General features: G+C 48.7%; 2 protein-coding genes across 4 annotated transcripts; both read left to right on the top strand.

Moving 5' to 3' along the window:
• Nucleotides 1-99: 99 nt before the first annotated feature.
• Nucleotides 100-4,081, top strand: LOC113614691 (oocyte-specific histone RNA stem-loop-binding protein 2-like). Of its 2 annotated transcripts, none has more exons than XM_027096417.1 (6): nt 100-427; nt 1,256-1,351; nt 1,458-1,562; nt 2,193-2,336; nt 2,482-2,590; nt 3,444-4,081. In XM_027096417.1, exons 1-6 carry the CDS (start codon nt 384-386, stop codon nt 3,573-3,575), a joined length of 630 nt encoding a protein of 209 aa, XP_026952218.1. In that variant the 5' UTR covers nt 100-383; the 3' UTR covers nt 3,576-4,081. The 2 variants fall into 2 exon arrangements, with proteins under 2 accessions (XP_026952218.1, XP_026952226.1); XM_027096425.1 differs by having other exon boundaries at nt 2,193-2,243; nt 3,444-3,981.
• Nucleotides 4,082-4,089: 8 nt separating this feature from the next.
• On the top strand, nt 4,090-15,070 carry FAM53C (family with sequence similarity 53 member C). Of its 2 annotated transcripts, none has more exons than XM_027096379.1 (5): nt 4,090-4,400; nt 8,088-8,317; nt 8,709-8,766; nt 10,391-11,175; nt 12,107-15,070. In XM_027096379.1, the coding sequence occupies exons 2-5, from the start codon at nt 8,240-8,242 to the stop codon at nt 12,362-12,364; spliced, it is 1,179 nt and encodes a 392-aa protein (XP_026952180.1). In that variant the 5' UTR covers nt 4,090-4,400; nt 8,088-8,239; the 3' UTR covers nt 12,365-15,070. The 2 variants fall into 2 exon arrangements, with proteins under 2 accessions (XP_026952180.1, XP_026952170.1); XM_027096369.1 differs by lacking the exon at nt 4,090-4,400 and adding an exon at nt 4,512-4,854.
• The last annotated feature ends 1,500 nt before the right edge of the window (nt 15,071-16,570 follow it).

Below are 16,570 nucleotides of genomic sequence, written 5' to 3'. Positions count from 1 at the left end.
TTGCCTCGTACAGCACCCGGGGGCGTGAACTGTTCCGGAAGGAGCGAGATTTGCCCCGCCCCGCAGCCCAGCGGGCTGCCAACTGGCCCACCAGCTTTCGGCAAGGCCCGAGTTAAACCCCGCCCCACAGGGAGTTTGGCGCCTCATTGGCTCTCCCTCTGGCCTATCACCACACCCTTTCTGAGCTCTCCTTTCCTTCAGCCCCTCCAACCCCGGGACATTTAAATTGCTAGCGACGACCACTCCCTAGGGTAATACCTGGAGAAATTAATTTAGGTGGGAGGGTGCTTTAAACGTTTTTTGTTTTTGGTTTTTTCCCTTGCTTCTTTCTCGTATCGTTACGTGGACCTTTCCCTCTTAGTTTTGCTAGCCTTCCCCAGTAGATGGAACATTTGCCGCCCGTGTGGCAGATGTTGCGGCGAGACAGGTGCGTGTATTTATGATGAGTAGCACTGGCCCCTTCCAAGAGCTTTCCTGGGTCGGTGTCCCTTTTAAGCGCGCAGCATCTGAGACGCTAGGTTATATGCGGTAAAGGGAATTCCTTTTCAAGGAAAGTAGGAGAGTTGAATCATCTCTTGGCGTAATCCTTATCACAGTCCAGAGGATACCAAACTTTGGTTGTTTATGGAAATTTGAACATTGACTAGGTGATACTAAGAATTTATTCTTAATGTTGGGGATTTGCTTTTAAATAATCCTGTGGGAGTGGTGGTGAGTATAGGTGAAACAAGATTGGCCGTGAGTATTGGGTGATGGGTAGCTAGGGGGTACATATCAGTGCTCTCAAAGTTTTATCCGCATACTAATCACCTGCCGATCTTGTTAAAATACATATTCTGATTCAGTAGATCTGGGTAAGAATTCAAGATTCTGAACGTCTAACAAGCTCCCAGCTGATGCTAATGCAGCTGGTACTGGGACCATACTTTGAGTTGCAGGAGATTACGCTGTTCTCTTTGTATATTTGAAATTTTCCATAAAAATGTTTAAAACAACCTTGGAAGCTCTTTAAAATACATGTTCCCAAAGTGATAATTCAGTAGGTCTAGAGTAGGGCTCAGGAATTATCAAGGCCCCCAGGTGCTACCCAGACAGATGGCTTGCAGACCACACTTTAAGAAACGAATTAGAAATGCAGCCTTAATCTTTGAGAGACAGTAAGTGAGAAATACAACCTTTATCTGGTGTCAGGATCTTGGTAGTGGTAGTGGCTGAGAGTAGCTGGGTTTTATCCTAATACCCTTTTCATCTGTAGAATCTGCTTCCCCAGAAAGGAGGTGCGTGAAGAGCCTTTATCCTCTAGGATAGAGATGGTGAGTGTGGGAGTCAGTACAGAGCCCTGCCATGCCAGGTGAGTTTGACAATCAGGCTGGGGATTAACGGAATGTGGGAAGAGTTGGTTTCCGCTTTGATGACCATCATCACACTTCATGGGACGACTGTCTATTTCCTCACAGGTGGGAGGTAGAGACAGATGCAATTGTCCTACAGCGGCGGCAAAAGCAGATAGATTATGGCAAGCGCACACCTGGTTACCAGTGCTTTCTGCAGCAGGTCCCCAAGTGAGTGCAGTTGTGGGTAGTTACAACAAGAGTGTCAACCACGTGGCTTCTGTTCACTATCAGATGATGGAAAGATACTAGAATCTGAATGCTCCCACAAAGTTGTAGCATTACTAAAATAAATTATCCAGCAGTCTAGCCCCCCAGATAAGTTTCCAAGTGTTTTTTTTTCAAATGGAACAAGTTATACGTGGGCCATAAGACTTTTTAAAGCTCTATCCATGTTTGCTAATGAAAATTTTTTTTCTTCCATCCATTTTCACCTCATGCCTCCATCTGACTTGGCTTATTACAACATACTTGCCTAATTACATGTAAGCTTACATGCATACATACAAACTAATGTATGAAAAGGTAGAATGTACTTTAAAGAGACGTCAAATATTTTCTTTTATATCTCTCTTGACTTCTGAGGGAGTTGGAATATCTAATTTACCCTTCCCAGAAGAAAGAATATTAGGGAATTGGGAATTTTGATGTTTAATCTAATTTAAAGATTTTCTTTGGATTGTGGGCATTGATCTTACCTCATTATCAGAGAATCCCTAATGAGTCTCCTAATTTATCATGATAAGCAGTGAGCTGTGCCCCTTCACCTTGACCTCAGTCTGACATATATGTTGTTGCCAGGGCACAGCGACAGCCAGGACTTCATCCTCAAACACCAAACAAGAACAGGAGGTACAGCCGTCGCTCCTGGGATGCCCAGATCAGGCAGTGGAGAAGAGCCCTACATTCCTGGGACCCCCCCAGCCAGCCTCTGCAGGCTGAGGGGTGTGTGCACTACTATTCCTTGTTCCTTCCCTGAGTGGTGGACTAAGCCCTACCTCTCCCCACTTTGCAGAGGTTTAGCTTTCACTGGCTGAAAAGGGAGAGTCTGAATGAGCTGCACGTTCCTCTGACTCTGCTGCCTTCTTAGGTGGGGAATGGACAATCTCTTAGAGCCAATGGATTCTACCCCTTTGGATGACTGGCTCAAGACCCTGGAACCCTCAGAGAATCTGGATGGAGAACAGAAGGGAGCCCAGGTAGTATCCTCTGCTAAAACCCACTGGAGCAGGGTCAGAGATGGGATCTGGCCCAAGAGGTCACAGTTATGATGGGGTTCAAGGTAGTAGCCCAAGAACAAAAGAAGGGAAATGGGACAGAAAGAAAAAATTGCAGGACGTGAGTAAAAAACCTTGAACCAAAAGTGGCATAAAGAAATCTAGTTATAGTTAGTAATGGGGGACAGGTTGGGCTGCACTGGGGGCTCTGTTTTATACGTGATGAAATGGGTGTCATCTTCCTTTGAAAGGAGACATGAAACCTGAGTTGCAGGGTTTAGTTGTTTTAAGTGTCTCAGTTTCTTTCAGTGTTTTCCAAATGCGCCAATGCTAACTTAACTTCTTATTCTCAATCACTTAACTTTAGTAAGCATGGTATTTTGTTATTAAATAAAAAGGGTGATCACCAAGTGGTGAAGACCAAGGGCTTTAGAACCTCAGACTGCTTTTTTTTAACTTTTTATTTTATATTGGAGTATAGTTGGTTAACAATGTTATGAGTCAGATTGCTTTTTAATACTGCTTTTGTCCACCACACGGGCAGTCACTTAACCTCTCCTGCTGTTTAATCCAACAAATAAGGAGATTTTGTCTCATTTGATGATTGTAAACAAAAATGAGAATACATATTTAAAGTATGCAGCACGGTGCCTGGCACGTAAGTGCTCCATAGCAGCAATTATTGGAAACCATGTCTCCTACACTTCACGGCCCCTGTCCCTTCTTCTGCCAAGGGGAAATGTGCAGGGCAAACAAATGTGCAGTGTATCTCCCATCCCCCCCCCCCCCCATTTTCTTGATACTACCTCACTTTCCCTCTACTCTTCTTTTCCAGTTTGCAGGTTTGGTGGCTCCTGTCTCCTCCCTTCCCTGGTTCTGTGAGGAAGATCCCCACCACTGGCTCTACCTTCTAGCCGATCACAATTACTTATCTGTCCCAGACTTGAGTGGGACACAAAATATTTAGGGAAAACATATCTTTCACGGGACTCGTTGCTGAATGTAATAGTGAAGATTACTTGCACTACTTCTACTTAACAATCGATTAAAAAAGATCTAAAACTCTGTCCTACAAAGAGATCATAACACGAAGGCATTGTTTAAAACCTCTCCTCTTCCCATATTTTACCCTCTCTCTAAACCTTCTTTGCTGGCTGAGACTCAAATTTACATAAGAGCCAGAAACCACCTAGCTGTTCCACAACCTCTTCACGTGCTAACGGCTACATTCAGTCTCTTCAAAAAGGACTTAAACTTTGGCTGAGGTGGGAGGTGGTGGTAGTGGTGGAAATTTAATAAAAGGTGGTTTCCTCTTCCTGAAGAGGAAGTATAGCGCCATCAACATCTTTTCCCCAGCTGCTTGTTTCCTCCCTCCCTTTTTGTCTTAAGGAAAGTGGTCCAGCTGTAACCACCGAACTCCCCCCTCCCCCACGCAAGCAACTGAACCGCCTATGATGTCATAATCACAATCCCATTACCTCATCCTGCTGGGGTGGGGGGGGCGTAGAGGGAGGAGAAGGAGTGAACCGCCCTGGGCCCTCGTCAGATTTACGGTGTTTTGGGTGACGGCTAATTACAGAACCAAGTGGGAACGGCCCCGCAACCGTTGTAAATCCTGGGTTTATAACGTTCGAGCCCATCCGGCAGCTGGAAGAGGGGCTCCCGGGACTCAGAGCAGGCCCTAATCGGCGCTTGGACTACACTTCCCAGAAACCTTCACGCCGCGGACGGGTCCTCTGCTGGGGGAAGGGGGATTCCTTCAGAGTGGCGGCCTTAGAGGGTAGGAGAGCAGGTGAGAGGAATCCTGGCTAATTCCGTTACGCGCCGGAACCGAGTTGGGGGCTGTACAGGGGCCGATGTAGTAACAGAGGGCAGGGGCGATGTCTTTGTTTACCTTCGACCGACACGGCCTCCCCCGGGGGTTTTGAGATTTGCCTCCAACTGGGCCAGTCCACCTTCTGCAATATTTTGCAGGGGGTGACTCGCTAGGGAGGAAACCACCCTCATCGCTAAATTAAAGAGCCGGGCGTCTTCCTGACTGTGCTCTCCAAGAAAGACTTTGCGAGAGAAACGACGCGGGTCTCGAGCCTCCGCGGACGGTTCAGGGGCGTTCTGCGAACCGGAGCGATCTCTCCACTCTCCTCAGGGGCCCGTTGGTTCGGGCCGGCGCCTTTTAAGGGCACCGTGGGGCGAACCGAGCGCTCAGAGCTGCTCCGGCCGCGGCCCTGGGAGCAGGAGGAGCCGCGGTAGGTGGCGGAGGGCAGGTGGCGCTGGGGCCTCGGGGCGGGCACCTAGACCGTCCCTCCCTCCTTCCCTCTTTCCCCTCCCCCAGCCCGTCCACCCTCGAGGCACGGCCTCGCTGGCCGCCTCCGCTGGGAGAGCACGGGACCTGGTGGGGGAGGGGGTGGAGGAGCGCTAAGTCCCAGACCCTCTCCATACCCTGCGTCCTGAGTTCGCTTCCCGCGGCCAGATGATGGAAGCTGATTGGGAAGAGACGAGCGACAGCCCCCCGCAAGCGTGCCCCGGCGCCCCCCGCCCCCCAGGGGCCAGCGGACGCCCCATGCCCCACCCCGCGGGGACAGGCAGGGCAACCAAGGGAGAGGTTGAAGATTGGAGGGGGGGGGCTAGCCTTTTGCTTCTTCAGTGGGGTGGGGGGAGGGGTGATCCCCACTTGTCAGCCCTATCCCCTCAGTGCCATATGGAGGAAGAGCAGTCAGGTCCCCACATACCTGTTCATGTACCTTCATGCCTCCCTCATGTTTTCCTTCAGTCTCCCCCAGAGCTGTGGGACTGGGACCTGGGGGGAAGGTCCCCAGGGGTTTGTGACTCTCCTCTCCCTTGGCCTGACTTGATCCTAGGTTATCGAGGTTTCAGCACAACCTCAGCATCCCTGAAACCGTAATGTCAGGGGTTACTGCCACCCAGTGGGGTGGGGGTCCAGCCTTTATTTGCCAGGTGGGTGGTGCTGATGGTGGAGAGAAAGCCTGGATTGAGAGTTGGGCCTGGTGGGGTTTGGGGGAGGGCCTAGCGGCCTGCTGCTCTGTGTAGGGCTGAGCCCCCGTGCCAGTTGTTAAACTGAGAAGTTTTAACTTGCTTAGTGAACGTTCAGGGCTGTCTCTGCCCCTCAGATACACAAAATGGAAGGGGAAGGAAGGCGGCAAGAGAGGGCTTCTTATACTTTTTCCTCTGCCTGCTTGAGAAAGAGGAGGCCCCTCGCGGAGCTGGTTTGCCTTCTTTTGTGTCCTGGTTTGATTCCTTATGGCTTCCGTTCTGTTCCCCCTCTCAGCCTGGCCTGTTTTAGGAAACTCAGACTGAGAGTATCAGTTGCCTGGTGGTAGCTGCATTGTTCCAATTACCGCCGTGTGTGGCCACATCCCAACAATTAAAATGCAGAAAAACACAAAATCACTCTCTTCACTTGATCCCAGAGAGGGCTGGAAGTTTGCTGTTTGGCCAGATGCCTCATGAAAAGCTTGAAAGAGTTTGCTTCACTCCCTTCTCCTCATGGCTGGTCAGCCTGAGGCCTGGGGTCTCTGAGGGTAAAAGCCTACAGTTAGGTTCCCTCTCTGGTTGATCTTTGAGGGCAGAGTTAAGAAACCAAGAGCAGAAGTGATATAAGCTTTAGCTTCTACAAGAACAGGGGAAGCAGCTGAAGGGAGCACTCAGGAAGCTGGAACTTTGTTCAAGGTGGTAATGATGATTATGCATGAAAATGTTATTTAACTATAGTGATGATTGACTTCCACAACGTTTTTCCCTGAACTCCAAGTACGCCGAGGTGTATTTCTTTGCTTTTCCTTGTGGTCTGCCTCCCTCTGAGGTGGGAATTGGGTAGAGAGGATTCCCTCTTTTTTTTTTTGCCAAGGTAGAAAGTTATCTGCCCTCAAGGTCAAGCCTTTTGGGCTTCTCTTGGTATGCAGGTGAGGGAGGTTGACATCCAGCCAAATAGATGAACGCAATTGCCTTCTTCATCCTAATATTATCACTTGTGGCATTCTGAGGCTTTGTAGAGCAACAAATAGGAGGGGTGAGAAATGGCAGTCTTTGTGAACTCCTGATTTGTACAGGGCAGGTGGTAGGTATACTTTTTACATTTTGATATTTGTGTTATATTGTCCCAGTGACATATATTTTTTAATAAATTATTTATTATTTATTTTTGGCTGCGTTGGGTCTTTGTTGCTGCGCGCGGGCTTTTCTCTAGTTGCAGCGAGTGGGGGCTACTCTTCGTTGCCGTGCGCAGGCTTCTCATTGCGGTGGCTTCTCTTGTTGCGGATCTCTGGCTCTAGGTGCGCGGGCTTCAGTAGTTGTGGCTCGTAGGCTCTAGAGCGCAGGCTCAGTAGTTGTGGTGCACGGGCTTAGTTGCTCCGCGGCATGTGGGATCTTCCCGGAACAGGGCTCGAACCCGTGTCCCCTGCAGGTAGATTCTTAACCACTGCGCCACCAGGGAAGCCCCCAGTGACATATTAAGATTATTCTGCCCATTTTTCCTATGGGTAAACTGAGGCAAAGAAAAGTTTGATGATTTGCCAAGACCATCACACCAAATCGGATCTAGATTTGATTTCTTGATAGTTCTCTCTGCTAGCAAATGCTACTTCCACTGTCTGGTGTGCTGTTTGCCTGCTGGTCATTCTGGGAATAGGCAGAACAGTATGGAAATGTTAGGTTAACTTCCCCTCCTCCCTTGAGCGAGGCCCCTCAGGCAATTTTGTGGGCTTGAAGCCTGTCCTCTGATAGAAATAGTTTGCTTCTACTATAATTGACCATGAGAAGGAGTCTTGATTAATTGTATTCATGGTCTTTGAGTCAAATCAGGCTAAAAACTTAGTCAAATGAAGTCAGAGTTGTTGTTTTTAAACTCTATAGAGTTGAAATGTAAATGGAATTACCTCGGTAGCATTTCCTTATCCTCTTATAAGAGAATATGTACAGTATCTGTTAGAGAACAATAATATAATATCAGCTGTTCAGGCTAAAGGAGAACATAATACCTTGTTTATTCTGATTGGTTTGAAGCAGAAAGTCATTCCTACAACCACTGTACCGTTCTGTTCCCTATTACTCTTTCTGTAGTTTAGGAAAAGGTTACCTCTCTTTGCTTATGACTGGAAGATAAAGAAAATATTGGACTAATCAGGATGGAAATAACAATTTGGGCATCTCTCTCATTTGAGCTATTTTCTAAGTGGTGCTAGTATTCTGGGTAGGCAGAGCAGAGCATGAACCAGGTTAGGAGTGGCAAATAGGTTTCAACTTGCTTGCCAACTCCATTTCATTTTACTGGTTATCCGGAGTGTCAGGTTGAGAATGTTTCTGAGGCTATGTTTAGGCTTAGCAGGAAAAAGCTGTGATCAATTAATGATGTCTGCCAGAGGCCTGACATAGGGATGCTGTGGTATGTGTGCCATACATTTTCCATCTCTGGACTAGATACATCTCTAATATCACTTGGGGCTGGTCCCTCTGTAATTGGCAGACTCAGCAGGCATGACTGGAGAGGGAAGTCCCAATGGTGCTAGAATGGTGCTGCAGTGGCAGAAGACGGCTCACGAGTGAGGTCTGGAAGAACAACAGGGAAGACATCCATCATTTGCTCCAAAGTGTGCAAGTCAGATTCCGGGGAGAATCATGATAACCCTGATCACTGAGCAGCTACAGAAGCAGACTCTGGATGAGCTGAAATGCACACGCTTCAGCATCAGTCTGGTAAAAGACCAGTCTTCCTGCTTCTCTACGACCCCCTCCCCCTTTTTTCGGAGGCTGTTTGTTGTTACTACTTCACCCTTGTCCTGTGCTGTGTGAATCATGGTACTTGTATTGCAAGAGCCCACTAAAGGCTCAAAACCCAGCCCAAAAGGAAGGGGGCAGGGATTTTCTTCACTGTTATAAAAGGGACACCAAAATTTGGGTGGAAAAGGGTTTGAGATACTGGAAGACGTGGATTATTTTACTCACTAACTTTGGGAGGACAAGAAGAAGAGAACACTTAGGAGTTCCTAACATCCCTGTAGCCCATGAATTGCAGGGGTGAGCTGAAGAGGGCTTCCTGGAACTCTGTTCTGATCCTGAATCATGATGGATATTTTCTGTCTCTTAGCCTTTGCCTGATCATGTAGACATCTCCAACTGTGGGAATCCTTTCCAGCTTGTGTCTGGTAAGACATGATGTGTATATTTGTGTGTATGCCCATGCCTCTATCCACGCATTTCTTTCATTGGTTTTCAGTAACCAGGACTAGCTAGCCTGCATCCACAATTTTCTTGCCAGGGTCACCTTCTGAGATTGGCGCTTGTCTCCATTTTACTGCACCAGCATGGAAGTTACTTGTTTAGTTTGGCCTTATTCTAGTCTTGTAGGAACTTTTTTTTTTTTTTTTTTTTTTTGCGGTACGCGGGCCTCTTACTGTTGTGGCCTCTCCCGTTGCGGAGCACAGGCTCCGGACGCGCAGGCTCAGCGGCCATGGCTCACGGGCCTAGCCACTCCACGGCATGTGGGATCCTCCCGGACCGGGGCACGAACCCATGTCCCCTGCGTCAGCAGGCAGACTCTCAACCACTGCACCACCAGGGTAGCCCCTGTAGGAACTTTTATAATCTAATTTTTTGTGTAGGCAGTACATTCCCATTTCCAAAATTTTTAAACAGCAAAAACATTATACTGAAAAAAGTCCCCCTTCCTCTCCTCTCTCCTCTGCACCCAGCTCCCATCACCTCCCTAAAAGTAACTACTGTTATTAGTTTCTTGTCTATCCAACCAGAGTTTCTTTATACAGATAGAAGCAAATATAAATGTAAATGTTTTTATTCCCATGCTTTTTTTTTTTTTTTTTTTTGCGGTACGCGCGCCTCTCACTGTTGTGGCCTCTCCCGTTGTGGAGCACAGGCTCCGGATGCGCAGGCTCAGCGGCCATGGCTCACGGGCCCAGCCGCTCCGCGGCATGTGGGATCTTCCCGGACCAGGGCACGAACCCGTGTCCCCTGCATCGGCAGGCGGACTCTCAACCACTGCGCCACCAGGGAAGCCCTATTCCCATGCTTTTAACACAAAAGGTTGCATTCTGTATATTTGGCACTTTTTTTTTTTTAAACTAATCATAATATGGCTAGAAGATCTTTCCCTATAAGTATGTTCCTTGTGGGTGGCGAGACACAAAGGAACACGAGCAGTCTTAGGGTTTTTCCCAAGCATGGGTTCCATTGGCAAAGGCCTTCCCCACCCTACTTGCCCTCCCTAGAAATACAAATGATCTCTTACCTGCTTGATCACCTACCTCCTGTCTTGGTGCTTTGACACATAGGAAAGGGAAAGGCTAAGGACGGAGAGCATAGGCCTGCTTTTCACAACTCCGGGCTGGGGGATGCGGGAGCAAAGTAGAGCTCGGTGGAGTAGAGTGAGGGATGAGCATGGCTCTCACACGTTCGCTTCTCTTGACTCATTCCACCTTTGACGGGGAGCAGCAGGCAGTATATGAGATTATATTTTAAGTTTCAGGTGGTTCCTCATACTGGAGGCAATATAGTATGCTGGTTAAAAGGCAGCTTTAGCATCAGACAAATCTGGTTTTGAACCCTGCTTTTGGTCATTTGATTCCTGCATGACTTTTGGCAAGTTACTGGACTTCTCTCATCTGTGAAATGGGGGTAGTAATAATAGTACCTAACTCATGAAGTTTTTGGGAAACCTCACATAAAGTGCTCATCACATTGTATGGCACATAGTAAGCTCTTAAAAATATATTAGCTATCATTAATATTATTTTTATTATGAATGCCTTCCAGAAGGTGCTTCCTGGAGGGGCCTGCCCCACTGTTCCTGTGCTGAGTTCCAGGACAGCCTCAATCTCAGCTACCACCCCTCAGGCTTGAGCCTGCACCTCAGACCACCTAGCCCAGGAAATTCCCCACAGGAGCAGCCCCTCTCCCAAGTCCTAAGCCCTGAGCCTCCAGACCCAGAAAAGCTTCCTGTGCCCCCTGCCCCTCCATCTAAGAGGCACTGCCGCTCACTCTCAGTGCCCGTGGACCTGTCTCGCTGGCAGCCAGTGTGGCGGCCCGCCCCCTCCAAGCTGTGGACTCCCATCAAGCACCGGGGCAGTGGTGGAGGGGGTGGGCCGCAGGTGCCTCACCAGAGCCCCCCAAAGAGGGTCTCCAGCCTCAGGTTCCTCCAAGCTCCCAGTGCCTCTTCTCAATGTGCCCCACCCCACAGACCCTACAGCCCCCCTTTCTTCAGCCTGGCCCTGGCCCAAGATTCTTCTCGTCCTTCTGCCACCTCCCCCCAAAGTGGCTCCTGGGAGAGTGATGCTGAGTCCCTGTCACCTTGCCCACCCCAGCGTCGCTTCTCCCTGTCACCCAGCCTGGGCCCACAGGCAAGCCGCTTCTTGCCCTCTGCCCGGAGCTCCCCCGCATCCTCCCCAGAGCTGCCCTGGAGACCTCGAGGCCTGCGCAATCTTCCCCGAAGCCGCTCACAGCCTTGTGATCTTGATGCCCGCAAAGCTGGAGTCAAGCGGCGCCACGAGGAGGACCCTCGGCGGCTGCGGCCTTCCTTGGACTTTGACAAGATGAATCAGGTGGGACCAGTAGGACTAGGGAAGCTTGGATGATGGGAGTAGGGGGACTGTTCCATTTGCACCTGTGAGTTGTCCTCTAGCTCCAGGCCCTCCTGGCAGGGCCTCCCTTGGAGCTCCTTTCTGTCTGAGCTTTTGCTGAGAGTGATCTACCATCCCGATTTGCCCAGGATTATTCTGGTTTTATCATTGAAAGTCCCATGTCCTGTGAAATTTCTCAGTCCTGAGGGTTCCAGAGAAACTTGGGGTGAGACCCATGTTAAACCTTCCAACAGAGATCCCAGATTGTCCTGCTAGAGACACTTTCCGTCCTGTCTGAGAATGCATGAGCCACAAAAGCCCCATCATCAGTGCCCCACCCCTCCTCATGCAAGGCTGGTTTTGTCACTTGCCCTTTACTGCTTCATGTGGGTCTGTAAGGGCTTAAGCAAAACAGGCTCTGCATCATTCATCTGCTCAACAAATGGTTTTTTGACTTCCCAGTGTGAGTGCAGTTGTTGTAGGCAGTTGCCCACTTTTTTCATATTCTTCCTTCCAGACCACTGGGTCATAAAACTTTCTGAGGACTTATTCATAGAGTCATTCATTCAACCAGTCAGCAAGCAGTGTTGGATGCCTACTATGTACCAGGCTCTGACTAGCCACTGGCAATACAGGAGTGAGACAAGCAGACAGTATTCCTGTCCATATGAAGTTTATAAACATGCTTCTAATCTTGAATCTGATTGAAACTATGGGCACTTTCCTCAAAGAAATGTGCACATACACTGAATTTTCAAAATTTTATCAGGGAGTTCACGACCTCACCCTAACAGAAAGGACTCCTGCTTTCAAGGATAACTAAGAGAGGGGTACTTTGAAATCCAACTTGGGCCAGGGTTCTCTGGGAAATTAGCATCTTTCTTTGCCTTAATTTTGTTTGTTTGTTTGACAGAAACCATACTCAGGAGGTCTCTGTCTCCAAGAAACAGCCCGGGAAGGCAGCAGTATCTCTCCACCGTGGTTCATGGCCTGTAGCCCCTCACACCTCTCTGCTTCCTGCAGCCCCATTGGGGATTCCTCCCAGGTGCTGAGTGAAAGCGAAGAGGAGGAGGAGGGGTCCGTGCGGTGGGGCCGGCAGACGCTGAGCAAGCGGACATTGTGCCAGCAGGACTTTGGGGACCTGGACTTGAATCTCATTGAGGAGAACTAAAACTGAGAGGCTACTTCCTGGGGCCACACAGACTGACTCTCTTATGGCTACTAACAAGTGTCGAGGTCCCAAGGCCGGGGGCCCAGCCTGGGAATGGGGGTGAGTGGAGGGCTCCGACTCAGGGCAGCCGGAAATCTTCTCACTCCAGGAAGCTCGACCATGCCGAGAGACTGGCTGGGACAAGATAAACGGAGCTGGTGGCGGGAGGGACAGCCCCAGAGCAGGCCCTTACCATGGCGGCCCTGAGTGTGAGTATCCCTGCCACCGAGAAAGCAATGGGCAGGGAAGGAAGGGGTCTCCTGACCCCAGCTCGGGGAATTTCACTAGCCCCTTTGCTTCAAAGGGCACTTGTGTCTTAGAATTTGGCCAGGGTGGGGGGTTCATTCAGCCTCCTCTGAGAAATTGTGTGAGAGTGTGTGCGTGCATGAGAGTGCTCGAGGAAAGGTGTGTTTGGGTAGCCTTAGGGAAGGAAGGCAGTTGCTCCTTAACGGCAGAGCACCATGGATCTTGGGTTTTTACGGGATAGCAGGCTTGTTCAAGGAGTCAAGGTTCTAAGGAGCTCTGGAACCAGGCTCCTAATCCATTAGCACCAATGGCTCTGCAGAGGATTCTGTTTTGGGGTACAGCAGGGTCTTTTAAGTGCTATGACCTCAGCTAATGGTCTTTCCCTCAGGCCCACACCTCCCGTAGATAGATCTAGTATTGGCTGGAGAGGGCTCTCCACACTGATTCTGAGCTGGCCTTTTTTCTCGCCAGATTGCCTAGGCTGTGTACAACCTGCCTGTCTCACTCTCTAAGTAGATGCAGGCATATGTGGGCAACTGAGGCAGGGCTGAAGGGCTCCATCTCTTTTTTTCCCTCCCTACTGATGGGACCTTTTCCCCCTTACCCTCTGCCCTTCGAGGGTCAAGAACAAGGAAGGAAGGCCCTATATTGAGGCTGACCTGCAGCAAGTAGTGTTCAGTCCCCAGCAGGCACCCCAGCACTAACTTTAGAGAAACCTATTGTTAAAAGATCCAGGCCCAGCCTCTTTTCTGACCTGCTTGAGAAAGAGGAAGGAGATGTCAGCATATACTAGTTTGCTTGTCTTCCACTCCTGCTAGGAAATGTTTGTCTCTAATTGGTCCTTAGAGACCTCAGGGAGGTTGAGGCTCACCGAAGGACTGGCTGAGGATGTGTAAAGCAAAGACTTTGAGAAGCAGCTGGGAGTTTGTTGTTGGATTGAATTTCTTTTTTTGTTTCACAGCCACAACTTGAGCCTGGGCAATGGGTCTCAGTGGCCATGGTGGTGGGTTTAAGGACTGCAGAAGCCCTGTAAGGCTGGCTCCAGTGGAGATGCCTACTGAAGCTGCTGCCACAATAGCTCGTGAGGCTTTGTCCAGCTTTGCTTAGACCCTGCGGTACCAAATTGGACCTGCCCTTCCTGTTTATTGGGAGAAGGGCATTTTTCCAGGGTTTTGAAGGAACCAGTTGCTCATGTTAGGGAAGAAGACCAAAGTCTGTGTGTTTTCTTCCTCGTGGAATTGAACCTGTCATTTTCTGGGTCTGCCACATGTTGGATAGGAGCATCAGTGAGGCCCTAGCCTCCTCGCCTCCACTCCAGAGGAGGTGGCTGTTTCTTTTTCAGCCTCCAGCCCTCAGAGGTTCTACCCTTCCAGGGCTCCTTCACTTCTGCTAGTTACCAAATGTTACCAGTGAGCTACTAGGTCTGTAGGGGCTTGAGAGAGAGGCTTTCTGGAGAATCTAAGGAAACCATGAGCCCAGGAGTTGCCCATCCTTGGTTTCATCCCTCCCCTGGCTCTTTTCCCTCTTTAGGCCATAATTTCCCTGGTGCCAGCTTCTTTTCCTCCTGGGGCATCCTCATCCCTGGGCTCTCTGCTACACAGGGGCTGTGCCAGCTTACAATAGGCCACTGGTAATGCCAGTGGGGTCTCTGCAGACCCAAAGCTTAAGAAGTGAGGGCAATAATTCTGCCTCCACCCTGAGTTCCCCAAAGCTCTAGGGCACCATCCTTAGGGGAGAAGATCTGTAGATGCCATATATGAATTCCATTACTTTAAGATCTGGAAAGTTAAACTAGCTGGAGCTATCATCTTGCTTCCCAATCTGAGTACCTGTGGCCCTGGGACAAGCCTTTTCGAGAAGTGGTTTATTTTGCTTTACACAGTAGATCTGTTCCAACAGTTCTGTGTAAACCAAATGCTGTTTTCCAATGCATTTGGACTGCTGACCATTTAAAAGCAGCCTGTGATTGCTTCTTTTGTAAAGCAAGCAACCTCCCTCTACTTTAGCTGTTTTGACTCTTTGGATTTTCACATATTGGGCTTACCCAGAGTGGAGCACACCTCTGCCGGGCTGTGGTTGACCCTGGGTAGACATCTGCATCTGTGTTGTGTGTGTGGTGTGGCTGACCAGTAGGTGAGTATTCCTGCGTGTGTGAGTGAAGCCACTCCCAGGCTGGTGCTCTCCTCCTGTGCCCGGTGACTGCCCAGTGGCAGCTCCAGCTGCCCTTCACTCCCACCTGCTGCCAAAGTCCCTGTGCTAATGGGATTACAAATACAAAAAGTGGAAAAAAATTTTTTCGTAAACTTTGTTTTATATTTTAAAAAAATCCATAAGTCTGTGTATGTTAAACATGAGGTCCTGCCTCTGTGGCTGTGTTTGAAAAAATAAAGTTTTATTAGAATAATCCATTTTCCCAAGCAACCTTGTGTACTACAGTGTCTTCTTCCTCTCTTCACAAAGAAAGGCAAGGAGGAAGCGGGGAGAAGGCCGCCTAACTGTTCCAGCCCCTTCTTCTATGACATGGCTGGGCCTTTGCCCCTTGAGGGCAGTATTTGGTCGCTGGGCCCTTTGCGCCACAGTAGTTATATCCTATGCCCAGCTTCTGTTAAGGCCTTGGTTATTTCTGGCAGTCTGATTTGATCTCTTGTTTCCCTGGTACTTATACCCATCTCCTCTTCCCTCCTGCCACTCACTTCCAGCAGGGTGAAGTCAAGTATTAATACATTCTTGCTCCCTGAGAAATGCTTGATGGTACAGTTAGAAACTTGTCTAGATTGGTTTGTAGGCTTTGGGAAGTGGGGAGAAGGCATGATAGGAGCCTTGACCAGGAATGTCTTTTCAGAGTTTTCACATGTTCTGTCCTGGAGAGATGGAGATAAAGTCATCAGAATTCAGATTCCAAAGACCTAGGCAATTTCTCCATCCTGAAAATACTGATTTTGGAAAATTATCCTAGCAGCAGAGCTTCTCTTTTGCTCTAGAAGGTGGTATTTTCCCTAATGCTTCAATGTGGAATGTTCATTTGCTGAAAGAAGCTGTATGGCTCTCTCTCTCTCTCTCTTTAGACATTTCTATTCCATCCTTTCTTCTCCCTACGTTAGCATTCTTCCAATGTGTGTGGGTGAAATATAGTTGCTTAGAGAGCCAGGCAGGAGCCTCTTGTCCCTAAGGCATAGCCTTTCTTTTACCAGTTGTGGTGCTGACTTGCCAGGCAGCAAGAAGAGTCAAGTTGCTTAGCCTCCAACCCAGTTTCCTGCTTCAAATTGGTGGCACTCATCAATGAATACCAATGAAGTGTGCAAGAGGACAGGATTGGCTTGATTACCTGGAGCAGGAACTTTGAGGGGATGAAAAAAACACTCTAAAAAAAGTGGGAGTTGTCACCTGCCCTGGAAACAAAGGAAGAAGGGCTTTGAGGGGGTAGGACAATAGCATGTGGTTAAAGAATCTCAGAATTATAGATTCGTTCTTTCTTCAGAACTGCTGTTTTGTTTCACCTACTGTTTGAGCAGGGGTAAAGCCTGAACATCTAAAATTACTTCCCTCTGCTTTTTTTCCTTTCTGTTCAGTTTTTTTGTTGGGTTTTTCTACTGTTTATTTTCTGTGAAGGCAAATGTGATTTTATTTTCCATTCCTGAAGTATAGGAAAGAATATAAACTTCATGAGGGCAAAGGTTTTGTTTTTATTCAGTGTTGTGTCCCAACACTTTGAAGTTACTGGCATATGAAAACTATCTGCCATATTTGTTGAATTAATTTTTTTACCTTTGCCTTCCCATCCCTGGGCTTAGGCACATTTCTGTGTCAGTGCTGTGAGAAGCCAGCTTTGGACAGTGGGACAGTAATTAGAGCTCCATATGGGAGAAAATCCCAGCAGTGAATTTTAATGGAAAAGCTGCAAGGCAGCTAGGTCATGTATGG

The sequence above is a fragment of the Aethalodelphis obliquidens genome, unplaced genomic scaffold (genome assembly GCF_003676395.1).
Source record: "Aethalodelphis obliquidens isolate GAN/ISIS:26980383/991018 unplaced genomic scaffold, ASM367639v1 scaffold4, whole genome shotgun sequence".
NCBI lineage: Eukaryota > Metazoa > Chordata > Mammalia > Artiodactyla > Delphinidae > Aethalodelphis > Aethalodelphis obliquidens.
Note: the sequence above shows the minus strand (reverse complement) of the source record. Positions and strands in the feature narration are given on the sequence as shown.

Bases quoted from the DNA above. Each gene is read 5' to 3' on its own strand.
- LOC113614691 (XM_027096417.1), top strand. From the start codon at position 384: ATGGAACATTTGCCGCCCGTGTGGCAGATGTTGCGGCGAGACAG. The intron at 428-1,255 runs GTGCGTGTATTT...TTTCATCTGTAG, and splicing joins CAGATGTTGCGGCGAGACAG to AATCTGCTTCCCCAGAAAGG. The intron at 2,591-3,443 runs GTAGTATCCTCT...CTTCTTTTCCAG, and splicing joins GAGAACAGAAGGGAGCCCAG to TTTGCAGGTTTGGTGGCTCC.
- FAM53C (XM_027096379.1), top strand. From the start codon at position 8,240: ATGATAACCCTGATCACTGAGCAGCTACAGAAGCAGACTCTGGATGAG. The intron at 8,767-10,390 runs GTAAGACATGAT...AATGCCTTCCAG, and splicing joins TCCTTTCCAGCTTGTGTCTG to AAGGTGCTTCCTGGAGGGGC. The intron at 11,176-12,106 runs GTGGGACCAGTA...TTTGTTTGACAG, and splicing joins ACTTTGACAAGATGAATCAG to AAACCATACTCAGGAGGTCT.